The 26,720-nt window shown below is 43.0% G+C and overlaps 1 protein-coding gene across 5 annotated transcripts in view; it reads right to left on the reverse strand.

Moving 5' to 3' along the window:
* Window positions 1-1,047: 1,047 nt before the first annotated feature.
* Window positions 1,048-26,720, reverse strand: part of CACNB4 (calcium voltage-gated channel auxiliary subunit beta 4) — a 223,097-nt gene continuing 197,424 nt past the window's right edge. For 4 of the 5 annotated variants that reach the window (XM_026008029.2, XM_072757804.1, XM_072757806.1 and 1 more), the window contains 4 exons: window positions 22,607-22,758; window positions 20,789-20,884; window positions 9,822-10,007; window positions 3,111-7,745 (listed from right to left, as the gene is read on the reverse strand). In XM_026008029.2, coding sequence (XP_025863814.1) covers window positions 7,485-7,745; window positions 9,822-10,007; window positions 20,789-20,884; window positions 22,607-22,758 — 695 coding nt within the window. In that variant the 3' untranslated portion in view covers window positions 3,111-7,484. Of the gene's footprint in view, window positions 7,746-9,821; window positions 10,008-20,788; window positions 20,885-22,606; window positions 22,759-26,720 lie in introns of all 5 variants that reach the window. The other variant, XM_072757805.1, reaches the window with a different exon arrangement.

The following is a 26,720-nucleotide window of genomic DNA, read 5'->3' on the forward strand; positions in this document are numbered from 1 at the left end:
GCTCATAGCTGGTCACTGTCAGAAACGAGCCTTAAACACGGCAAGAGCTGTGCTCTGCAGTCCAACCACGTGCTAATCTGCATGTTGTATGACCGGACAACAACATTCCTGCACAACCCGTCCTCTTAGTAGAGACGTGTTGATGGCCAGGGAGGGGGCTTCAGCACGTGGGCAGGCTGAGGGCGTCCTTGCAGTGAGCCGCAGTTCTTCCTTCTGGGAGTTTCAGGATGTTGGTTGAAATGCCTCCCTCGCTCGGCCAGCCCCGTAGAGCATTTCTCCAGTGTCTAAAGTGCATTCACGGCACAGCCAACATTTCCTGTATTCCAGGAGTTGTTTTGTACGCTTCCATGACTACCGGCTTAAAAGTATTTGATACACGTATTTTTCGATGAAAATACTTTGCAGAGAGAAGTTACAATGATTTTTGGTTTCCTCACTTGTAGTCAGGGCTGATAATCTATGCCCTGTCCATTTCCCAGGATGATCAGATGAATTAAATAATATTTGTGAAATTGCTTGGCTGCAAGAAGTCATCGTGTGATGTTAGCGCAATGATAACAGTCAACACAGGACACGTTTCTTTTGGACTTCTTGTGCGCCGTGATCAAAGAAAAGTCCCCTGTCCATCAAGTCATAGTATGGTGAGCTGACACTGAGCACACGAAACGTCAAGTCCTAACGCCCTCCGTGGAACACTAATGGGCACAGGATACAGATGGAAATGGCCAGTAACTGCCACACGTGTCACGCAGGGGTTTCTAGCTTATCTAGTTTATTTTTCTATATTGTATTCGATCCTATTTTGCATATGTATTTTAATATATTCTATTTTGCAGGTCTGTATTTAATTTACGCCCCTTTCCTAATATAATACTCTTTTGTAAGAACTCATAGCACCTAGCAGAGTATTCAGAAAATCATCATTTAACTAACCCGTGTTGTGAGAGTGTTTAGACCTTTTTTCCCTGCAAGAGGTATAGGAACATACCTCTAGAATGATGTAAATATAAATATCTATTTTTAGAGTAATATAAAGGAGAGGTATAATGCTGGTTTCAGTGTTTTCTCATTTATTATACAAAAGAAAAAATTAATGCAGTTGGTTTGTACACATTTAAATTCCATAAAACAAATCCATAGAAATTAGGATACTCTATGCATGCACTCTGCATTTTCTTTGTTAAATGTTTTTGTTCACAAAAATAACAACACATTTTTTTTTCTTTAAAGCCACTAAAGCAGAGGGAGAACAAAACATGCAGCACTGTACACATTTGCATAGTATATTTTACCCAGCATGCCTTGTAGAATGCTACACATTTACCTATATAAGAAAAATAAAAGGGGGTAAATTATTAAAATAAGTAACTAAAATTCAAAAAAAGGAAAAAAATATTTGACAAAGGCAATATTTTTTTTTTCCACTTGTACCTGGAGATATAGCAATAGCTTGGGATTCCAACAGCCCCCAGAGTAATTGGTAAAATCTTTTTACATCAACTTGCCTTTTTACTATTTTTAGTGTTAAAAATAACTAACACTATTTTTAGTGTTAATAAATTCATGTTTTCCCCTCCCGCCACCCCTTCAAAAAAAAAAACAGCTAATGGCATTAAACTTATGTTTCAAAATAGTATTCAGTACAAAACAAATTGAAGAATCCCTAAATACTTTACTTTTTTTGTTGTTATTGGGACATCTTATTTATCATTCTGACTTTAGGCTGTGAAAAATACAAAGCATTTCAAACATGTCCAAAATTTAGAGGAGCACAATGAGCTCACTTGCCATTACTTTTTATAGTTGTTACTGAAGGAGCAGAAGTAAGAACAGTAAATATAGTATGAGTCTCATCACAAAATAACATTTAATAATTTTTATGCAAGGGAATAAAGTAAAATAAATTACATCCACAGATTGCAAGGCTATGAAGTAAATTGCTGGAAAAGTATCAAGCAGCAAGTTAAAAAGATGGTAGATGAAATAAATCTGATAAAACTTAGAGTTAAATCTATATGCTCTTAAAAAATATGACTGCCGAATTTAACAGTGGATTTCGTTATAAGTTTGTGCTATAACAAATGTGCTTCTCCTCTCTCTCCTCGATCTATTTTCATATTATTGGCAAAATATATGTCTTTTATAATTTTGTACTATACAATATACGTTTTGCTACATTATTTATTTTTCTACTGCTAATGCAGATAAGTAGTAACAACATAGATTTATTTTGGCAATAAAATGCTCCCATTTTAATAACTTCCCAGAAAATATTGTAAGGCATATGAAAAATAGTATGCAACAATATAGCATTAATGGTCCTGCATCTTTGATACATCCTTATGCATACAGAATTCACACTGACTTCAGTTAAAAGTGTGTGGAAATGGCATGCAAGTAGGGCCAGGGTGGCCGCTACATAAACACAGACAGCCACTTGTCAAGAAATTTGAGTGTTCAAAACGTAACCAAGAATACTTACAAAGTATTAAAAAGCTAGAGGCCAGCCACTCTGGGTTCTCACATAGCTCTGGTTTTAACCCCTTATAATCTTCAAAGAGGATGTTAGGAACATTTTCTACCATCTTTCTACAAGTATTTTACATACATCAAAAGAAACAAAGGAAAGTTTCCTATGTAACTATGACTCTCCAACACTCTTGCTGTTCACTCTTATTTAGAAGTTTCTCGTGGTAAGTGAGAGTTACAGCCTCTGCTCGACATGATCTGATGAGATATTTTCTAGTCACCTCATACTGTCCCTCAATTACAGGAAGTATTTGGGATTAAACCATCCACAAAAAGATAAAGATGGTTGCTAGAAGAGGATGTATTTCACTTGAGAAAGTTCATTTTAAGAAAAGAAGAAATCTTTGAAAAGTAATTTTTGAATGCTGTAGCTCTCTGTCCATATAACCCAGTTTTACTATTTTGACTAATTTGACTGTTTAAGTCAACAACAAAAATGTTATCTTTGCTGTCTGCTGACAACTATCGTATTGACTGGTTTGATCATAATTATCATGTAGAAGAGGTGGCCTGTTCTCTGCCCTATAGACACAGTTGGAGGAAGTAACTTAGTAACAGAGTATTAACAATATTTAAAGATATGAGGAACTAATAAAACAAATTTTATTACAGAAATTGCTATAATGTCATTCATATAGTCATTCAAAGATGAATTTTATATAATTAAAAAGAAAACAACATGCAACATTGTCATGAAACACAAAGGCAGAAATATAAAAGAAGTAAGGGGTACATTCCCATTTATTTAAAACATCTGTATGAAGTTTACTCCAATGACATGGGAGTCCAAGATAATGCATACCTTATCTAGGAAATGGCTAACTGGCCACAGGAAACATTAAGGATAAACAAAAATTTGAATTTTCAAACCAGCTGCACTTAAATATCAAGTTTTTGGATCCATTCTTTTAGGCTTAGAGCTAGATATTAAAACAAACTGCATACAGGGGCAATTCCCTTGCAGTGTGTTTTGTCCCCTATGATGACTGATTTCTTAAATTAACCTTGCGTCCTGATAAACTGTGAACCAATTCAAAGAAAACTTCACCAACATGGAAGAAATGAGGGGTGACGAGTATTCTGGAAACAGTTTAAAATTTAAAGGGAAAGTATATTTTAAGGATTTACGCACTTAGCTTTGCAGCTAGGTTAGCAACAAGCATAATAAATCTGATCACTACTTATTGAAAAGTGTTTTTCTCTTAAAAGACAGTTGTCTTCTCTAGAGAAGAGGTAGTATAAATGTTAATATATAGGGCAATTTCTACAGTGGCATCACTAATTTTTATTTTTTTAGCAAATACCAAAATAAAATTGTATAACTAAAATATTATGCTAGCATGCAAATTAAGGTTGCCTAGGAACATTCTCGACTGACATCCTGGGTCTTAACAACATTTTATGATATGTTCATTCAGGGCTTAGATTTGCAAGCCATCTCTCGGCGTAATTTCCTTCTCTCCCTCCCTTTCACTGCCCTAGCTTCCTGTTATGAATTTTAAGGCCCCCACACAAAAAGACAAGTTCAAGTATGCAGGTATGAAAAGAGGTTAACATTCCAAAAATACATTTTGCAAACAGCAACAACAATAATAATTAAAGTAATTAACAAATTATTCAAAGGGAACAAATAATTTTCTTAGAATTTGTTTTACATTTAAAAAATTCATTTCATTAAGGACTAAGTGCAATGACATATTGTCACGTAATTAAGACTCTCTTATTAGGAAAGGCTATCAGTCCAAATTGTTAATTTCAATATGCTTTCCAATAGAACTGTATAAAGATAAGAGAGAATCATCAGTCATTTATAAACATTTCCAAGTGTTGCTTTAAATATTGGAGTAAACAAGATAACATCATTGATTATAATACTGGAGTCACATTATAGCCTTGAGAATTAACATCAGGACTGACAAACTGCATTCTTTTTTTTCCCCCAGAACTACATTTTCACATTGTCACATGAGTCTACAGTGTTACATGTTCGCAGACTGAAATCACAGAATATGTAACTTACATATTCTGATGTTACATAGACTGAAGTTACGGAATATGTGACTTCTACAAGGTAAAACAGCCTCAAGACATTGTAAGACTTGTTTCTTCTGCTTATCATTTGCTATTTTGAAATGAAATCAGTTAAAAACAAAGTATTTGTGGAATATGTATTTTTCAAAGTTGCTTGATATGTTTGGCAAAAATAAAACTTTCATTTCGTATATATCTGTATTTTAGCATCATTTACACAGTAAACTCTAACACTAAAAAAGGAAAATGTATATCTCTTATTTACTTGGAGAAGATAAACTTTTTACAAAAGGAATGGAAAAGAATATGCCAAGTCAACGTAAAATTTTAAATATATCCATCAAGAAAATATATATTTTACCCTTTCCACGATTGTTAGCTTTTGAATAAGAATGCAAAGCAGAACAGGTACGGATACTTGATGGCAAATGACAGATTGGTTTTGTGCACAGATATTGAATGGACCTCTCTCTTTATCAGCGTGACATGGAAGACTTAGAAACAAGGCTTTGAGAGGATTTTAAAAACAAGTGGTCTTTAAAAATTGAAAGAATATGGTAATCTTGCTGACTAGGAAATATATGTAAATGCTGTTGCAGCTACCTGCCATAAAATGTAAGTATATTAAAGTAGTTAAATGACCAAATTGCTAATGCTACTACAGAAAAAGCTGAACAGCTGTCTAGTCTAAATTTATCACCTTGGTGCACTCTTTGCAATTAAATACTTTAATGCGCACAAACAAGAAACCAGTAAAGCATATAGAAAAATGTTTTGGCTAATGTTTTCTTTCTCATGCAAATATGTGCTGTACATGTAATAAATATATTTCGTTTGCTGGAAAATGCTCTTCTGTGCTCTAACCAAGTATTCAGTAATGGCAGGTTATATGTTTATTGAAGTGTCTAATGGATACAGCTCTTTCAAATGTCTTAACTGAAAGTTCCGTAAGCTTCACTAGATGACAAAAGAACCTCACAGGCCAATATTACATGTTAACCTTTACAACTGACTGAGCCCGTATTTCCGATTGTGTCAAATACGTGAGATAACTTAGACAGTTACAGCTGAAGAGGGTCACGATGGACTATGCATGGTGAACAGGAGGGGAGGGAATGTGGGAGGTTATGACGCGGTTCAAGGTGTGTATCACAATCGAGAATGTGGAACTTGGTTTCATGGGTCAGGAAAATCATTTAACTGGTGCATGCTTTGAAAGCCTAGAGATTGAGAGGCTTGGGAGGAAAATAGGGTAATAGAAATCGACTATTATTTTCTTCAAAATATAGGCCTCCTGACACGTGCCAGTAGAAAGGTATTTTTACGCCTGGTCCTACTGGGGCTTTAGAAAAACGCATGCATTGTGGACTTTTAGAAACAAGAGTCTTTTCTGAAAGATATTTGCGTATTGTATAAAAGGGTCAATTTCAGTAATCCCTTGGATCACAGTGAATCTAAGGCTTCCTTGATAATAGAAGACAGAAGGTCACCAATTTCATAATTATAGCCACTGGAAAAACTGTCAAGACTTAACAGGTGAACAGGACTGTTCATTAGAAATAAGGCAGCTCAATCTCCAAATTCTTTATAATTCTAGACAATAAAAATGCTGCAATTTTAATTACGATTCAAATATACTCTGAATTTATGAGTTTACTTTTTATTGCAAGCTTTTAAATTTATCATTTGTTTTCACATTTTTTTTCATTTGATCATTTTGTATAAACACAGCTGTCGATATCAAAATTGAATGATTCCATGTAAAACAGGTCGTTAGCATGACTATAAAGAATTTGGGGAAGGGCTAGAACATTCACATATTCGAAGACAGAGACTGAATGGAGCAATGGAAAGATATGCAGTTGTGCTGGCAGGAAATACCGGCCCATGTTTGTGGGAAGCTGGAGAGATGAATTCCCATCTGGAGATGTTTAGCTTCGTGCTCAGGAGGATCTGTGCCCATCCTCACTGACTTCAGGTTCCTGGATGTATGTGGTTGTGCTCAGAGTGAGGAAAGGGGAAACAACACCCCTTTTCCACTTCCCGTGACCACCTATGATTGGGCTTCTCTATAGTGTTCTCTCTCACTGCTAAAGAAAGTTTGAGGTTTTTTTTTTGCCAACTTCAAACAAGCTAACAGTAGTGACTAAACAAAAAGCAAAACACTTTGAATACAACAGTTGTGCCAGTAGAGAAACAAAAATATTAAAATCTGAGGAGAGTGTATAATTTCTGCATTAATTTGAGGTGGGTTTTTTTTTTTTTTGGCACTATCAATACATTTGGTGAGTTTGAAAAGCCATTCTGTCTACATTAACATATGTTAAAATGTTTATACATTTCAACTTTAAGTGTAAATTTAGCTTCCAGCAAATAAATACCATATCGGGTTTTGGCTTCTTTTGGTATTTTGATTTTTTTATTAATTAGGTTTTTGGTTGTTTTTGTGGGTCTTGTTTTTTTTTTTTTTTTTTTTTTCAGATTTTTAAATTGACTGCAACATGCTCAAGTAGACTTTCTAGTCGATTCACCCAAATTCCAACAGGAATTGGTTTATAAATTGGTTCCAACTGGAACTGGTCATTTGGAATTTCCAGCATGGGAAATTATTTTATATGTGCCTTGATAAGTACCCTAAATTACAAATCGATGTGTCTAAATCTAATGAAGAAAACAAAAGGTACTGTTATGTAAATGCTGAGCTTAAAAATATCTGTATGACTGGGCATCTAATAACCATCTAGACTTAAGGGCATAACGTACTTTTTTGTTGTTGTTTTTTGCCCCTTGCTTAGCATCAAATGACAACAGCCCATAAGCACAGTAAATACCGTGCTGTACTTGCCAAGTTAAGATGATTGGTTTATCCTAGCAGTGCTATGGCAAATTGTCAACAGATGAATTTTTTGTTTGCTTCTGCAGACTCAAAGCCTATGTCGGGAGTCATGGCTATATCCCCCAGGCGATCCTCGGTTCCTATGGGGTTTGTAAGTGTCCTGGTATGAGTCAGGGTAATCTTCTTCCACGAGAGGGTAATGATCTCGGCTATGCTGGGAACTGGAAGACAAGCGGTTCCTACTCTTCCGAGCCCTCTCATTGTGATAATTTTCATCAGAGGTCATTAGACTTCGTCTTTCAATTGGAGAGTTCTCCGTGGAGTGGTTGCTGTGCCTCATACGCTGACTCTAAAAATATCAGATCGTCCATTGATTAGATCGTGTCAACTTAATTCACCTGGAATATGCAAATGTATGTGCAACAGTAGGGTCTGCACCATAAATGCCAACTATCTGACTTAATAAAGCATTTTGATGCACAAACGTCCTACTCAGAAGATCTGGTTCATCTAGGGCACAACATGCAAAGATACTGAAATGCTGATAATTTATGAATTTAATTACATCATGCTACACGATTATGCTTCCTATTAAAAATAGAGGATTGAAAGTTCACTGCTGAACAGAACTTAACATATCTAGGAAGACCTAATAACTCCACTTCTACTGCAAAAACTAGGATCATTTTACTATTGGGAAATAAGTTAAGGTTCAGAATAGCATCTGCTATTTTATTTCTCTCTTTGGCTGATAAAATCTTTCTCCTCCCAAAGTCACACACTTCACCTTTATGTAGCTGAATGGTCCTTATACTTGTAAAAAATATTTTCGTGCAATTATAATCCGTGCTTCCCATAAAATGATGTGTTTGTTTCTTCATTATACATAAATGCTAAGCTCTCAAAAATATTCTTTCCAAAGGAGTCTAGAATAATTATGGAGCTAGCTGGCTAACTGATACTGACAATTCTTACTTCTTGACTGAAATGTCCAGCAAAAATTACCTTCATATGGAAACTAGATTCCTTTAATACCATTCATTGAAATGAATATTGTCAAACACTTGTTTGATGGCTCAGAAACTTATTCAACATTTTTCTTCAAATCATGGGAATACATGTATCATTGCTGTGTCTCTCTGCTTAGTTAGGTCACCTCAGTTAAGAAAGAGGGTCCTGATGACACCAAGGACCCAGCCACATTTCCTCTAAGGGACACGTACTTTCACGCAGCAGGAAAATCATTCAGCAGCCACATCCTGTGCCTTTAACCTCAGCCGGGAGTCTGACAATTAAATACCCATCGTCACTAAGAGAAATAGGCTCCAGGATAAAGGGCATCACATAACTCAAGTGAAACTGGAAAGCCACTCTAGGTAGATGTCTTCGAGGTGATGAGTCTGGACTGTTATATTCATAAACAAAGTGCATTTCGCTTCTACCTGCATTATAGAAGCAGACTGCTTCACGCATCGTCCATTTCTCATCCCACCATGTACAATTCAGAGCCAATCCAAACTAGGCAGCGGAGATGCTACACTTGGACTAGCACACAGGCAGTGAAACCAGGCCAGAAGCAGTCCCGGCGCGCACAGAGTCCATATTACAGCAGCACGTCTCCCATGTTCATTTCCAGCCTCAAAAGTTACTTGTTTGTAGGGTAATTATTTTGCTTACAAAGATGAAATTCTGTAGCAAAGTAATATGGTCATAATAGCATCTCAGGGAGTGCCCTTTCTCTTGGAGTTAGCGCTACACGATCTCCAATCATGATTATCATTATATAACCCATTAGTATAAAACTAGTCATGATACAAGAGGGCTCAGCTGCCTCCGTGTTCCTCAGCCAGCGGTGGGTTGGGCGACATTCCAGTAGGCTCTTGAAGCGTGGTGCCCAACTTCCCTACGTGGTCCTGCTATAGCCACTGACCAAGATGGGAGCCCACTACCTCTGAGAAAACTAAGGGATCTGTTACTGTTTCCAGATAGAGAGCCTCTCCTCGAGGGCACGTTCTGTACTGACCACGCTGGGGGACAGGCCAGGCAGGGGCAGGAGTAGTTAAGGGCCGTCAGAAAGGACCATCTGCCCCAAAATATCTTACATAAAGAAATTTAAGAAGTGACCTGGAGAAGTAATGGACGGTCGCACTGAGTAGGTAGCGAGTGTCCTGTTGGAGTTTAGACACAGGAGGGATGACTTTGTCTGAGGAAAAGTCATTATATGTTAACAGAGAGCAAAGTTCTATGGAAAGGGCCGCCGTGGGTAACTTTGCCTCGGGTAGATCACGGTGAGGCAAGAGTTTGGATTTTTTTTACAGGATTCCCACTCGTGTTTCCCTCTTCTAATTAAGGACGATCCCAGTCTTCACCCCAGTGAAGCTCTTCAACATAAGGTGGGAACAACAGGAGTGGGAAGTGACAATACCTGTAACCCAGAGATCGCTGTGGGATATGGTGAGAGTGCAGTTGAGCCCAAATTCCTTCCAAGCAGAGGGGTCATGGGGGTGCTACTGGTTGTGTGGGTAGCACGCCAGTATGCTTCCAGGTACTCCCCCAGATGTTCACACGCATCCTCCAGCTGATTTTCATCCAGTATAACGTCAAACATTTCCTGCAGATGACATGAAAAATCCATTTTACCTGTACTTTAGGGTTTAGTCAATGAGACCTAAAATTCCACTTAATGCAGATAATAGCATTTCTAACATCTAGTAGCAAATATCACATTTGAGGAGCTGTCCTGGTGATTGCTAAAAGGAAACTCAAGGGAGGTGCTGCACAGTCAACCAAGGGCACATTCGGACATTGATGGGAAAATGTCATTAAATCTTGAGATCTTAAAAACCACTTTTCCTCTTATTAGTAGATGTTAGACGTTTCCTGGCATGACTTCTGTATTGGTAAAATACCCACTCAGTACGTGTTTTGCGCTAGGCATTATCAGCATAGTGACAACGGATCCAGACATCATCCCCATGCTCAAGGAACTCCCTTCTAGTGGCAGAGACTAGTATTCAAACCCTTAACCCTCCGAGTCATGTGGGATTTTTAACTCAGAACAATAAGGAGACTGAGCCCGGGAACGTTCCGAGCTGTAGCCTCCAAGTTCTGAATTTAGAAGGATGCCCAGAGATGTAGGTGAAAGTCAAACATAGGAGGGAGGGAAAATTTCGAGCAAGTCAAAGAGTTCTATCCATAGAGGGAAGAGAATAAAGCAGAGAGAAGAACCCACCGCAGTGAGAGACCCACGAGGCCCATGAGGCAGCGGGACGACGGCCGGCCCAACGGCGCCAGTCAGTGCGCATCCTTACGATAGATCGAGGGGAACGCACAGGGACTCCTGCCTCCTGCAACCCCAAGCCCCCAGCCCCTTGCTAATCAGCAGTCACAAGGGTCAGCCCTGAGACCTGCCTGGTGTCCCCCGATGGCAATGTTCTCGCAGCACTAACCCAGCAGGAGCGCACGGGGCCACCCCACGTTCTTGACGACACGTAGCCTCAGAATCCCGTCGGCGGGCTACCATAAGTGCCCAAGTCAAGGAGCCTCCAGGGACACCTGGACTGAGGGTCGGGACCGCACAGTCAGGACCCCTACGCCCAGAGGGGGAAAGAGCAGGGCAGCAGCCCCCACTAACGAGTATTTTTCTCTGAAGGTTTTTATCCCGTTGGCCGTTCCACGTGCTGCACGGTCACACTGCACACGCTCAAACACACACCTGATTAGAAGTGACTTTAATAAAGTGCCCTCTTTGCCGATGGATAGGGTTTGTATCTATCAGCTCAGGGCGGTTTGCTCAAGCCTCAATCATTTCTAGGAAACGATGCTTTTGCACCTGCGAAAAGGACAGCTACGTGACGGAAGATGATTTGAAGCTGCTTTTCCACTCTCAGAAGCACAGAGGAAAGCAAATTTCAGCGTCTAGATGAAAACTGACACATGCGGCTTATTTTCGACTAAGAAGATTTTCACAGCCCGTGTGCCTGAGACAATTTTTCTTTTCAACGGCGAGGGACATAACACAGCTGATTAGGCCAGAGTGTTGGAATGTGAGTATAAGGGCAAAGATTTTTTTTTTTTTTTTAATTATACGTGACATTCAAAGGGAAGCAGCCCCATGCATTATGCGAACCAGCTTTGCCGGGTTTTCAAGACCGTAAAGGTTCAAGGCTAATTAGCTCCTTACCCTGCGGGACTTGAGGCCTGCAGCCTGGCTAGGGGTAGGGGGAGGTCACAGGGAAGAGGGGACGAGCTCCCTGCCCCCGGGGCTGTGGTGCCTGCCAGACACCGGGCGACCGAGGCTGCCGGCAAGCTCTGCCCCGGCCAACGCCTCTGACATCGTGCCATGGGACATTTTCTTTAGCGGAAGCAGACAGAGATGACGTGGCTGCGGAAGGCAGTGCCTCCTGAGCAGAGGAGGCGAAACCAACCCTCTCAAAACCAGGCACCGCACGTCCCTTTTCGGGATAAGCTTGTGGGGACGAATAAAATCCTAACGCTTTATAACAGGAGGAGAGAAACCCAGGCCTCGAGCTCACGCCGTGGCTCAGAGCACCAGACGCCAGGGACGCGGGAAGGCACAGGCTGGCGAGGAATCCGATGGGAAGGAAGACGATCTGCAGTGTCTTGTAGGAAAATCTTCAGGACTTAACAGTCCGTCTGGCTGCCCACTTACAGAGCCGCACACTTTCCCAGGGAACCTGGGCCACCCGCTATCCTGATCTGCCCGGGACTCAGTGTTTTGGGGTGTTTGGGATGATCTGTAACTGACTCTGGAAAGTACAGGGAGCCGTGCAACAGCTGGTCACCCTAATTTTTACAGAAGATAGGCCACAGGGGGCTCAGAGGCTGAGCGTCCGCCTTGGGCCCAGGGCGTGACCCCGGGGTCCCGGGATCGAGTCCCGCCTCCATCCCTGCAGCAAGCCTGCTTCTCCCTCTGCCTGGGTCTTTGCTCCTCTCTGTGTTTCTCATGAATAAATAAACAAAATTTAAAAAAAGAAGAAGATAGACCACTTTTCAGTTCCTACATTGAGAACTGGACCAGGTTCCATTCATGTCTTTTACATTCTTTTGGGAGGGGAGATGCTGAGACCGAGTGGCCAGGTCCTTCCTTATGACTATAAAACCCATCTGTTCCAGTGCAGAGGGCTGGGCCTCATTAAACCTCACCCATAATCGGCGGCGTGTTTTATCTGGGATGTTGCTATTGAACATTTCTTAATAAAAAGCTTATAAAACTTAGAAATTAATTTTGCAATTTAATTCTTACTCTTTTTTTAAAAGTTGGTACATTATTGAACAGTAGCAAGGCATGAGATTAAACATGTATAAAGTCTCCCACAGGAGGAGCGTCGCTTCCCGTGTATTCATTGTGCGTGGATAAAACCTCAGGCGGGGCATGTCTCCTATTTATAAGAGGAAAGAAGGGATAAGAGGGATGAGTACACTTTTATTTCTTTGCGACTAGAACACAGAGATCCTAAATCTGCCGCCGTTAAAAAGAACAATGGCAGACGCTACTCGGCCAAACCAAAGGGCCGCGTGGCCAATGTGTAACGGGACCATCAAGTAGCCAAATGCTGCCTCTTTCACACTGCAAAACGCATTCTCGTGATTATTAAGGCTTTTGAAGTCCTGAGCACTTAACTCACTGGTCACCTAGTGATGGGAAACTGGACACTAAATTAAAAGAATCTTGAAAGATTTAGGGGGGCTTGTAGGGAAAAAGGGAGCATCCCAGTGTTGCGGGGCCCCGGCAATCTCATCTTAGGCTCAGTTTGAACCTCAATAAGCTGAATGGGAAAGACAGTCGGAACCTGTGCCGCTCTGCTGCTCCCTCTGCCTGGGTCTCTGCTTCCCTCTCTGTGTCTCATGAATAAATAAAGGAAATCTTAAAAAAAAAAAAAAAAAAAAAAAGAATCTGTGCCACTGATACGGGGGCAAGACCTGAGAGCAAGGACTGTCGGCGACCCGAGCCCCTGAAGTCGGGGCACCTGCTTGGAGCCCGCCCCTGGGGCCTCGCTGCAGCCCAGCCCGCTCAGGGGCCCAGGGCTGGCATCCTGATCGTGCATGGATCACCTACCCCCTGGTCCCCTGCTTTGAACCTCAGCGGCGCGGGGAGTGGCCTCTCCCCACTCGCGTCTCCGGGCTTGGTGGCCGACGGCGATGAGGCTGGTGTCTGCGCAGAGGCACCGGGTCCACGCGGCCCTGCCAGGGTCAGGAAGTGGGCCACGGGCGCCCGGGGCTCCTCAGGGACGGAGGCGCCCAGGCGGGTGGTCTCAGATGGCGGGTAAACAATTTGCTGGGACAGCTGGAGAGGGCAGGGGCGTTAGTGCCCAATGGCGCGGTCAGGGACACCGGCCACCACACTCACCGCAGTGTCCCTGCGCCAGCAGAACAGAGCTGAGCCCGGCCGGTTCCGGGGGGTGAAGGGTGACGCAGAGGCCACAGGGTGACGGGCACCACCAGGCGTGCAGGGCCGGGAGGCGAGCTCCCTCCTGCAGGGACCGCGACCCCCGCCGTTGCCCACGCTCCCCAAGCCCTGCGGCTCCGAGCACACGGGTCACCTGCCACAACATAAGGCGGCCCGGGACAAAGCAGGACCAGGGGGCGACGTGTCACCTGCACCTGCAGCTGGACGTCAGTCCCTTACCTGTACTATTTCCAGTTTCTCTGAAAAGGAAAAGGGCCCTGAAGCCCAGGAGAAGCAGGACGAGTTCTCGCAATGTGGTTCACGGGTGGACGCTCTGGACATTCAGGCGGGTCATGTTAAAAAAACCGGCCCACGTCTCATTGGCGTCTTTCCTGTCTGCATCCGTCCTCACTTCTGGGGATCCAGGGCAGGCAATGAAGCAAGTCTTCCCTCTTTCCGAGTAGAACCGTCTGGGGTCCCAGGGGGCTCAGGGGTGAGCGGCTGCTTGCGGCCCAGGGCGTGACCCCGGGGTCCCGGGATCGAGTCCCCCGTTGGGCTCCCCACAGGGGGCCTGCTCCTCCCTCTGCCTGGGTCTCTGCCTCTCTCTCTCTGTGTGTGTCTCAGGAATAAATAAATGAAATCTCAAAAGCAGAAGAGACGTCCATGGCAGGTTAAAGCTGGCCATGGATTCCCTGACGCCCCCCCCACCCCGGGGGTCTGAGGCCCTGCCTCGAGTCTGGGCACGGCCTGACACCTGGCCGGCGGACTGCTGCAGAGGCGAGGCCACATGTTGTCTGGGCCAGCGCCCCAGCTTTGGGGGTGGGTCTGCGGCCCCAGGAGCTGCCACGTGAGAAGCCTGACATCCAGGTTCGGGGGACCGGGGGGCCGGCCCCGCCCCGCCCAGCCCGGAGCCCCCTGCACCTGCCGACGAGCGTCCAGCACGCCTAGCCTGGAGCCGGTGTCTGGGGACGACCGCTGGGCCACAGGGGGTCTGCCCTCCCCCAGGGTCACCGTGTGGCGGACCCCGAGGCACTCCCCCTGCCCCGGGCCCTGGCCAAGGAGCCCCCGCCACTCCGCACGGCGGGCCACACCTGGGGGCTGCCCCCCATGACCTCACTCTGGAAAAGCTGGTGCCCTCTCTGGGCCTCAGGCCCCTCATGCGAACAACGAGGAGGTGGGACTGGCTCAGGGGTTCCCCAGAGGGAGCACGGCACCCCCCGGCTGCTGCGCAGCCTCACAGCCCAGCTGTGTCTGCAGGGCACGGTCTTGAGTGCTTGGCTGTTGCGCTCTTCCCCCGGCACCTGCCCGCAGCCCACAGCCCACGGCCCACGGTGACGGCTTGTGGGAGGACGCAGCTGCGAGGCAGCGCTGCTGTGCACCTGCCGCCCGTCTGCCCGCAACCCCTGGGCCGGGTCCACCCTGCTGCCACCGACGGGCTGGCTTTTCCGGTGCCGCCTGAGACCTGGCGTCCTGAGCGCCACGACCTTTACCTTCCTGGCGAAGCGCGGCCGCTGCCAACTCTCCGGCCACAGCTGCGGTTGCCCATTGAGCGCAGTGCGCCTCCTCCCAAAGCAACTAAAGTGACACACTGGGCACCAGTCTTTCAATGACAGTTATAATCATGGTCTTAAAACAACTAGGGCCAAACGCAGACACATTTTTAGATGACCACCAGTTTTTACGATCCAAAGGTTTTTTTTTTTTTTCTTTTTACCTGCGCCAACACAGAGTGTAAAATTCCCTCTCAGCATTACAGATGCTAGTCAAACAACATCCAATGAATATGTCTAATAACAGAAACAGGGCTCAGAAAACGTCAAATACAAAGTAAGCTTACTTATCCTGGCTGCTTGTATAATACGCCAGGTTCGCTGATCCGTCACGTAAAACAAGAATTTGCGGCAGAGGGAGGCTGTCTTCCCAGCGCATGCATGAGGCCGTTTGGGAATCCCTGACGTTTGGAGAACTCCTAAGGCACCCTCAGTATCCTCTGCATGTCAGGATGCACGTGTATTTTCTCGGCTCCAGCTATTGCAGAGGTGATGTGTCGTATTATACACACAACTACTCGACTGTCGACCCTCTCAGCAGCTAAAATATGTCCATTTTAATAGGACACAAGTATTTTTCTCTAATGATTATTAGGAATAAATGTTAATAAACCCACTCTTACAAAAAGAGCAAATTAAAATGAGCAAGTTTAATTCACCTAAAATGTTATCTTTCAAGAAATCACTAAGACGTCTGAAAACATCATTCACCGCAACATTTGTCTGTATTAACCTAAACTAGTGGTTCTCAACCAGAAGTGGTTTCTTTTTTTTTTTTTTTTTTTTTTTTTTTTTTTTTTAATGATAGTCACAGAATGAGAGAGAGAGAGAGAGAGAGGCAGAGACACAGGCAGAGGGAGAAGCAGGCTCCATGCACTGGGAGCCCGACGTGGGATTTGATCCCGGGTCTCCAGGATCGCGCCCTGAGCCAAAGGCAGGCGCTAAACCGCTGCGCCACCCAGGGATCCCCAGAAGTGGTTTCTTTTCCCCCCTCAGGGACATCTGTCAATGTCTGGAGACATTTTTGGTTGTCCCAATTTGGAAGCTGTTACTGGCCAGGGATGCGGTTAAACATCCTGCGGGGCACAGGACGGGCTCCCATCACGAAGGGTTATGCAACCGAGAATGTCAGTAGTGCTGAGGCTTCAGAGAAATCCTAATCAAAACCGATCTTTGAATCTATCAGAGATTCATAAAGTGAGACCTGTAAGACTATCTATGATCTACCAAATTGTTTGCTAACAGTCGACTTAGCCAACTGTAGTCTCTTTTCGAAACACTGAAGCATAATTGGCACATAATATTGTATCAGTTTCAGGTGCAAGACCTATGCATTGCAGAGCGCCCACCGCACACGTAGTTACCACCTGTCACCATAGAAAGTTATTACAAATTATTTTTTTTTAATTTTTTTAAAGATTTTATTTATTTACTCATGAAAGACACAGAGAGAGAGAGGCAAAGTACACAGGCAGTGGGAGAAGCAGGCTCCATGCAGGGAGCCCGACATGGGATTCGATCCCAGGACTCCAGGATCACACCCTGGGTGGAAGGCAGGCACTCAACCACTGAGCTACCCAGGGATTCCCAAGTTATTACAAATTATTGACTACAGTCCCCAGGCGGTACTTTTTGTCCTTGTGAATTATTTATTTATGACTGGAAGTCTCTACCTCTTAACCCCCTTCACCGATCTCATCCGCCCCCTCCTGCCGCCCCTCTGGCAACCATCAGTTTGTTCTCGATGTTAGACTGCTTAGACTACGCAGGCCGCAAAGGCAGGAACATGCCTTTGAATCCCCAGCACCCAGCAAGGTAGCAGGCCTGACGCTTAGAGAGTGTTTGCTGAACGTAGTTCAGTTCTCGTAGGTGAGCCACACAGAATTGAGACAACTGAGTATTTTGAGTCTGTCTGACTTGACCCTATGGTGACCCGGATGCCGCGTCCTCAGGCACGCCCACGGATCATTCCACACAAGTATCTGAGCTCAATGACGTTCTGAAACAACGAGGATGTCACTCAACCTGATATATTTTCTGCTTCTTTTCATCCCCTCCTCTTCCTTGGGCTCCACAGCCTTCATGGTTTCGCCAACATCTGTCCCCTGATCACTTCCCAAATCTAGATAGAATCAGTCTCACAGTTGAGAAGGATTGTAGACACCTTAGCCTTCAGCCTTCACCAAGGGAGATTCCTCTTACAACTCACATCTGTTCCTAGAGTCCGCTCCACCCATCCCGCCTCCAAATGAGTGCAGTGAGAAAGCCATCCCGTTCTTTCCAGCATTTGCATTCCAGTAGACTCCTGAAATGCCTCGCTCCTGGTCAATGCCTCTGCTCACTCTACTCTGTCCAATAAAATTAAACAGGCTTAACTACTTTCCAGTCCCCCCAGATCTGCTCCCAAAAGATCTTGCAGCCACCTCAGGGACCTCCCAGGACCAGGCCACGTGCACAGTGTAGATCCCTCTACATCTGCGAAGACAGACATGCCCAATGAATTTTGAGATATTAATCTGTATTTTTCCTCTTCTATCTTTCCCCCTTTCTTTTCTACCACTCTAGCAGGTGGCAGGGTCTGGGTTTTCTTGTCTGATGGGTGGGAGGGTGGCAGTGATGGGTGCTGTGGCAGCAAATTGCCAGCTCTCCATTTCCCTTCCTGGGTTTTGTTTCCCAAAAAGCCTAATTCGGTTGAAGAGATTTTGCTAACTGACTCAGGAAACAAAAGAAGGGGGTGGGGGATGCTTTTAGATTCAACAAAAGCAAACAGGAAGTTCCATTAATAGCAACAGGAGGGGAAAAGAGGGAGACACATCCTCTCCCGGGCCTCTCTTGCCAATCCCAGAGAGTAGGGACTTCCAGGTCTCCTTCCTTACCAAGGGTCTCCACTCCACACGAGGTCTGAAGCAGCAGGACAGCCACCCTTAAGGAACACACGGACTTAGCCAATGGTTGCCTGCACTGGAATTCTCCCCCTCAACTCCCTCGATTTCCCTACCCACTGCCTCTTACCATTGGTGGCCTTTGTTCTATCCTGGAGATGCCTCTTGCAGAGCGACTTTGGGGGCCAGAGATGCAGCCACCCCCACATAGCTGGGTGGAGGTGGAGTGGCGCAGTGAACAGAGGTTTGTTGGAGTCAGACAGATCTAGGGTTGATTCTTGGGGCCCGTTTACTAATTGTTACCTCCAACAAGTTTCCCAGTCGGGGACTTAGCTTTCCCTTCCAGAAAGTACAGATGATGTCATCAACTAGGGTGGTCATAGAGGCCTATGCTCAGATACCCTGGAAAACCTGCCATGATGAGTGTGGTCAGCAGAGAGCCTTGGGCGTGGGGTGGGAGTGGGGAGACTGTGGCACCTTCTGGAACGACCACAACGTTCAAGCCAATGCCATGCTCTCCACAGGCTGCTCCTAGCCAGTGCCTAAGCACAGCACAGGAACTAGAGCATGAACATTTCTGCCCTTCATGGGACCAACGTGCCAGAAAGCTACGTCTCAGTCTGAGCTCCTCCCATCCGTTTCTCCTTCTTTCCTCCTTTCCTTTCATGAGATCAGACTTATGTCTGGTCTTGTCAGAAGGTTCTCCTGGCCTGTTCTGTCCTCTTTCTCTTTTATTTTTTTATTTTTTATTTTTTATTTTTTATTTTTTATTTTTTATTTTATTTATTTATTTATTTATTTATTTATTTATTTATTTATTTATTTTCCTCTTTCTCTTTCAGTCTTCCATGGGCATTTTCTCCAGTAATTCCATTTAGGTGTCTGCTCCCCGGAAGACCCAAACTGACACAGCTGTCTTTGTAAGGCTGTCCTATTCATTGGAATCAACAGCATAGTCCTAGCTTTTGGTAGGACTTGGTAAAGGTCAACTCCCTTTAGCTTGTAAGGATTATAGAGTCAGGGGCCGGGTAATACATTCTTCTATTTATACACAGGGCTTTAAGTACACTTTCCATTCCATGAGCGGACTTCATTCACAGGCAGTGTGAAGTCCGACTTCCTAACATAGCACTCCGCGGACTCCAACCTACCCACGGTATCGGCGGGCAGGTAACCAGCGGTGTGCACAGGTGGGTGGGACAGTGAGGACAGGAAACTGGCTTTGGAGCCAGGTAGACCTAATCTAATCCTACTTTGCTGTGTGACCTTAGGAAAATCACTTAACTTCTCTTCCTTCAGTTGCCTCAGCTACCAAATGGGGATAATACTGCCTACCTTACTAGGTAGCAGTGGCAGTTAGAGAGCATCTATGCAAAGCATCTAGCACAACGTCTGGCCTATCTAATAAGCATCCAATAAAAGGAGGCATCATACTCATATTGCCTTTCATTCATTCACTTATTCAATAAATATTTACTGCGGGCCTACCGTAATAAAGGACTAAGATATTGCGGTGACCCAGACAGGAACAGATCCTTACAGAACCTGATCAGCATAATGCAAAGCACCTCTGATAACTGTAATACAAACACCTAGATGGTGCTTATTATGTGCCAGGCCCCATCCTAAGAGCTTCACCACATATTTACTTAGTGAATCTCTACACCAACCCAGTGAGGCAGGTACTTGTACAAGATCACAAAACCAGGGTGGATCTGAACACAGGCAATCTGGCTCCCGAGTCCATACTTATAACAGCTATGCTGTATCATCTCTCGCAACATCTGAATTAGATTTTATGCTTCCCCAGAGTATAAATGATCCTTACACAAGTATATATTTAAAAATCTAGTAAATCAGATCAGTAGGAAAGGCAGAGAACTCATTTAGAGAGACACAGGCATAGTAGTGGTAAATCAACTGAGCGGTAGTCACCCATCATCAGCCACGGGTGACCCAGGGGGGAGCAGTGACCTGCCCCCACCCCCCGGAATCCCTGCCATTTTCTTGGCTTTCAACTCAGCAGCCATTTTCTGGCAATGGCACTAGGGCAAAAGTTGCTGTAAGATGATTTTTCATCTTAACCCTGACCTCTTCATCTGCTACGACCACAGGGTCTTCTAGTTCCCATAAATTCTCAACCTCCAAGGTCATATCTTTTCTGCCTACTGGAACGCTCCGGCATAAAAAAATAAAGGAAAGTCAAATCAGTATGGTTTATTTGTTTTTCTCTTTTCATAAAAATGTCCACATGACTGGATTAAGTAGTCTGCTGAGTGTTTGTGAAGTAATCCAGGAGCAGGAAAGGACACGGGACACTGGACACTAGGTTCCTTTCTTAGTACACAGCAGACACCATCCAGTTCTGGATGCCTGTGTGTAGCCAACATGCCAGCAGCAGTCTGTCTGAAAAAACCCTTTATGTTTGTGACAACATATCATTCAACATCATTCCAGAAAAATGACAATGGTTATATGAAAACAAAAAACAAAAACCATGCCACCTTCTGTCTTGGCAAGAACGACTAAGACAAAAAATAATGGTACTTACTGGGGGACATTGTGCAAGTTTATCAGCTGCTACTAGTTGAACATTTAAGTGTTTACTTTGGGACTTTCCTCTGGATTTAATTAACCGCTGTAAAACCTGGTAGAAGAAGATACGAATCAATGAGTTAAAAGAAAAATGAATAAACCAAGACCTTTTTTATAGCCTGGTTAGCCCTGAGTATTAATAGAGAGGAAATACAATATGAAAAATCATATATGCAAACTCTGTAATGACATCACCCCCTACACTGGCTCTCACAGTGGCTTTTGATATACGTTCATTCTATTCTCGCTCAGGGTGAGGTCCTGATGGGATCTCAAGCTCCCGTCCTAGATTTTACCCAGAGATTTCAAAGAGAGCTCTGCAAAAGTGGAGGAACTCATCTGTACCAGGTCATTCATGTCCAAATTCAGCTAAAGAATATTTTAGTTCACTAACTCAATATCAGATAAATATTAGTCATTTATGTATCTGGTCCTTTTGGTCACTGGTCATTATGGAGGTGTTCCGGTTTACATCAATAAGATGATTTCATGATAGGAATCTAGACAAGACATTTGCACTGGCCTATTGCTAACATAACCCAGTGACTGGCTGTGTCATTTGGGTCCTGCTATAACTGCATTTGCCATATGCTCCCTTCTCCGTTCCATTTTCTTTAGCTGGAACAGGGCTCTCACTCCCAGACAGTACTAGTCAGTGGGGCTCTAAAATGCCTCTGCGCACATGTCCACAGGAGCCCCCGTTCCTACACTTAATTTTTTTTTTTTTTGTTCCTACACTTAATGACCCCATGTGGCGGGGGCAGCAGACAAAAGAGGTTGAAATCTATTCTGCTGCAACGAAGGGTCCTCGAATCCCCTTCAGTTCTGGGCCAAAGAGACCTCCAGGTGGTCAAGGCCATTTCAATCCATTCTAACGGTTCCCAAAAGATCCTGATTTGCCCCAGATTCTCAGGTCCATCCTGTGCAGAACCAGTGCCTGCAGAGATAGAAGGCTGAGGGGCTGGGGAAGGAAACAGCTTCTTTAGACATTCTCCATCTGTGAGAGGTGACTACAGCTCTGGCTGGAAGCTGAATTGGCATTTTAGTGCTAAATTGCACTCTTGGAGGCATTAAAAATAAACTAATTATTAAGGTAGTACCTCCCTAGGATATCTGTTTCATATTAACTTTTTAGAATATCATCACTTCTTAAAAATGAAAGAACACCCAAATCAAAAGAGACCAATTTGAGGCTGTCTCGCTTTTATTTTTATCTACCTTTGTGGCATAAAGATACATTGCAGACATTCCATTATGTTTAATCACAGAATACCCTACTCCCTGGAGAACCCAACCTGAGCACATGAATATAGGTATCTTTAACTTTTCTATAAGAGATTTTATACAATGATATTTGACTTTATATATGGCAAATGTATATACCTTTCCTGAACTACGTACTCTCTCAACCGAGGTCAGAATATAGGTGCTACAGGAACCAACATCACCCAAGAAATTTACTAAAATAGAACCAAAAGTCTCTGAAAAGCCGTACCTTACTTTTCCTCACCTTTCTTAATTTTTTGTTTCTATTATACTCGTGTATAACTGCTTGGCGGGGGGAACCACACAAGAGAATGACCGTCTTCAAAACAATGGCTATTCTTTATTTGCTATCTTAGAATTTCAGACTGTGGGAATTAAAAACTGCCCATGAGAAAGGGTCTCGGTAAGATATTCTCATTACCTACTAAAAAAAAAAAAAAAGCACAGAGCAAAGAATATTTCAAAAGAAATGAGCTTCTAATCCTTAAGGCAGAAATGATCTAATTACCTTTGGAGATGAGACTTTTACATGAACAATAATTGGCGCTAAAGAAGTCTTGATAAGTTGTGCTGGGTGATTGATGGTGTCTGCATCAAGAACAACCAGTTGTAAAGATCTTGCCAACTCAAAGATTCTTTCAATTTCACTTTGTACTTCCGCTGAAAGGAGAAATAATAAACAGGACATGGTTATTTTTATTAATTCTTATATTTGAAAACATAGTACCCCTTTTAGCTGTCTATATCGCAAAACAGAACATTTTTAATTTCATTCTTCTATTAAGACCTTTTCTAAAGAGAGGGAGAGATGTGTTGAGTTTTGCATTAAACCAAAACATTGGTGAAAAAAAAGAGATGGCTCTCTTAATTCACTTCTTACACTTGCCCTGAAATTTACCTATTTGTATAGCTATGTTGTTTATGATTGCTGCTTTGTGCTAAAGAACTTTTACTTTAGCTCTAAAAGCTGAAACCATATTTAGTAAAGACCTGAAATAACATGTGCAGAGCAACATCACATGGAAAGCAAATTATACTGAAATATTTTAATCAACAATTTATATATTAATATTTTGTTAATGTTTTTAAAATCCCACAATTTATGTTTTGACTGATATGTACATTTTTGTATCCAAGGTTAAATGTCTGGGTCTACTCTTATAACTAACATTTTGCTATGTCTTAATTGAAGTATTAGGGTTAGTACACGTGGTTTAAGGCATAATCTCCAGTATTAAAAAAACAAAACAAAACAAAAAAACCAAAATTAAGGCCAATTATATTATAAGTGCTGAAATGCCTTGAGAATGAAAATCTATTCAACTGGCTGTAACAGCCAAGTGACCCAAATCTCTGTGTGAAACTGGTCAAATAAAAAAAAAAAATCTAGTTATTTTCCATATCTGAAGCAATCCAGTTATTTTTAAAACAAAGCAGATTATAAAAAAAAAAACCACATAATTTGGCTTTCTAAGACATAAAAAACTTTTTCATATATATTTTATGAATCATCTGATTTATTGGGTCATGTCCAGAGATGATCTTATTTTGCTTTTCACTCACTTTTATTTTTGGCCTGTGTATTATAGGTGTGACCTAGCAATGTTGTAATCGCATTTAAATTACAGAGTAGACAAAGTTACCTAATATGAGTTGCTTCAAAGATGGCCTCAGAAAGAGGTGATGCTGCTTGAAATATGCTCTTTGGAAAGGGTTTCTACCAGAATGCCATGATTTGTTTTGCTTATCCAGTATGTATTCGAGTTCATGTCACCCACCAAAAAGCTGTCCCTTCCATAACCCAACACAATGACAGGATGCACCAGATCATGAATGCTCAAGACTGTTACGTAATTCTATTTTCTGGGGCTTTGCATAAGGGCATTAAATTCTTCCCACAAAATCACTGATGTTTAATGCATGATTTGTATTAGAAACATGAATTTAGAGAGTCAACATAGCTATCGTTTTTCATATTATCCAATCCCAATGGTCTGAAAGATTTCATATTGCTCTGAAATGTGACTCGACCCCAAGACATCTGTGTAAAGAATTTGGACGATTAGGCTCATTTGCAAAACTCCTAAGTCACATACTACATTTGTTAGTAATAATAACATACCTGTCCCTTTTTTCCCACATGTCAAAACAGTTAAAAAAAAAAAAAGGGAGAGAGAGATTTTTCTTATGCAAGAAGTTCAGAAAATAAAGTGTATTTGTATTGTAGTAGATTTCAGCCTCAGGCTGTTGGGGTAGGATCTCCATTGGCTGTTGCCAGTAAATTGCCACTGGTTAAGGTACCTCCCGGCCAGGACTGTTGCAGAACAAGTCTGCATTGCTTTAGGTTTCCAATCTGAATATAAATGTCTTCTGAAGTAGCAAAAAGGTAGTGAGGCAAACTGGACTGCTCTGGAACAAAGAACCCTTGAGGCACACTGTATAAATAACACAGAAATACCTGGCCTTATTTATTCTGCATCAGCAATGAGGTAAATGTGGTTTTTGACCCGTGCAGAGGGCAAGCACATGCCCTGCCAGGACTCTTAGGCAATGGGCAATCTGGCATGGGTGGAAGGTGCTCGGGCAAGAAGGCCGGGAGGCTGCAGAGGCCGCACTACAGAGTGGCCCGTATTTGGATCATGATTCAGTACATAAACTGTATGTCTGAAAAAGAGAATGGTGTGTATCCCTACATAGCTCGTTTTCTTAAAGAAAAACTTTAGGCAAGCCCAGTAATCTTGACTTCCCAAGCTGATTCTCAGAAGGTTCCAAAGGAAGCTTCATCATGATCTTACCCCAGACTAATGGGGCCCTGAGAAGTCAGGGACTATGGTGCTGGAAAACCTCAGTGAACACTTGTATAACGTGACCATGACCCTCTAGACCCACCTCTCTCCAGCATCTCTGTCCCCTGTGATCTTTCTTATATCCAAATGCTTAATTAATCTATGCCAATGGCTCCTTTGGGTTCAGAGCAACTTTTCCCAAAGTGAGTACCCTCGAACACTAATCCCTTAAGATATCCTAAGGGGAAAAAGAGATTTTTTTTTTTGCAAAATATATATTGCAGGCTTTAATAATTTCTTTTGGAATTTCAAACACGCATTACTCTTCACATCTTAGTGGCTCTCAGAAGCCTTGCAGTAAAGAAACTGTCAATTGTTGAATCCAAATTTCCAAATTTGACTTTGGAAAACTTTTGGATATTATCAATTATATCAATTATATAGCAAGGTGTACTTTGAGCCCTAACACACTGGCCTCAACCTACTTTTCCAGTCTTTTCCCCTGTTGCTCTCAAAACCATGCCACCCACCCCCCTTTCTAAGTGTGCTCTGCACAAACTACTTGTTTATCAATCATGTAATGATTTTTACATGCTGATGCCTTTGCACATTCTTGTGTGCTTTGAAGAATCAGCTCAAATATAACTTCTCTGAAGTCTTCTCCGATACCTCTTACTCCCTATTCTTCTTTCTTTATATCCCTAGCTCTTTGCTCGTAATTCCATTATCAGACAGAACTGTAACCATCTGCCCCTTCCTTCCGGTGGCTTATGGGTAAGATATTTTTTCTTAGTTATGTTTGTACTTCCTAAGTCCGGCATACCGTGTGTGGCACACAGTAGTGAACATGTGATGAGGGAATGCACAAATGTACATTAACAGGCAGGCAAATGGACATAATGGGCTCACGTAGTGGTTATGTTAATAGACTGCCATTAAATTAATTCTAATGACTGTAGGTATATGAATTTGTAAAGCAAAGGGGAAAAACCAGTGAACCGACATCTGTCTTGTTTTGGCCTCAATATTTACACTAACTCTACTCCACTGACTCAAACAGGTGCCTGGATTATACAGAATGACTTCCAAGGATATCCATGAGACCCTTGGCTGGGGTAGACGGTTCGAGGCAGGCAACCTGGCGTATGTGTTTAAGTGCTTCTCAGCCTTTCATTATACATCAGAGGGAGGAGTAATTAAAAGTTGTGGATTGAGAAGGAGAGTGGAACACAGGAGAGCAGACAATGGATGCTTGTTTAAGAAATCTTCAACCTCACTTGGCACTCTTGGCTCCCACAGTCTTTACCTTTGGTCAGTCACCTAAGCCGAAGCATCATCATTAACTCTTCCATTGGTTTTATTTATTTTTTAACTCTTCCATTGTTACTTCGTCAAGGTCAAAGTACTGTGTCTTTAAGAGTGTTCCACTCTGTATGTGAAGGATCTAAATATTGAACTAAGGAAGGAGCTGCTGAGGTCCAGGGTCTTGCTCTCACCGGGACCGACAACTATTCCATTTGGTATGTTTAACATTCTTTCATAAAGCAGCCACCCAACAAACATCTATTGAACAATTACCATGTACCAACCCCATGCCAGGAATGTAGAGATGACACTTCGTAGCTTCCTTCTAATCTCTACACTTCTTGGCTCAGGGTCAAGACTCAGCCTTCAACAAATTCTTGAGCGGATGCCTGGGCATGCAAGCTCTCTTGGAATTTTTTTGTCTTCTATCATCATCTCAGTCGTTTAAGGGGTCATCCCTCTCTTTCCCACCCTTCCCATGAGGAAGAGGGGAGGAAAACAAGCGGCCCTCAGAATATGAATGCACAAGAG

Source organism: Vulpes vulpes, chromosome 5, assembly GCF_048418805.1.
Source record: "Vulpes vulpes isolate BD-2025 chromosome 5, VulVul3, whole genome shotgun sequence".
NCBI lineage: Eukaryota > Metazoa > Chordata > Mammalia > Carnivora > Canidae > Vulpes > Vulpes vulpes.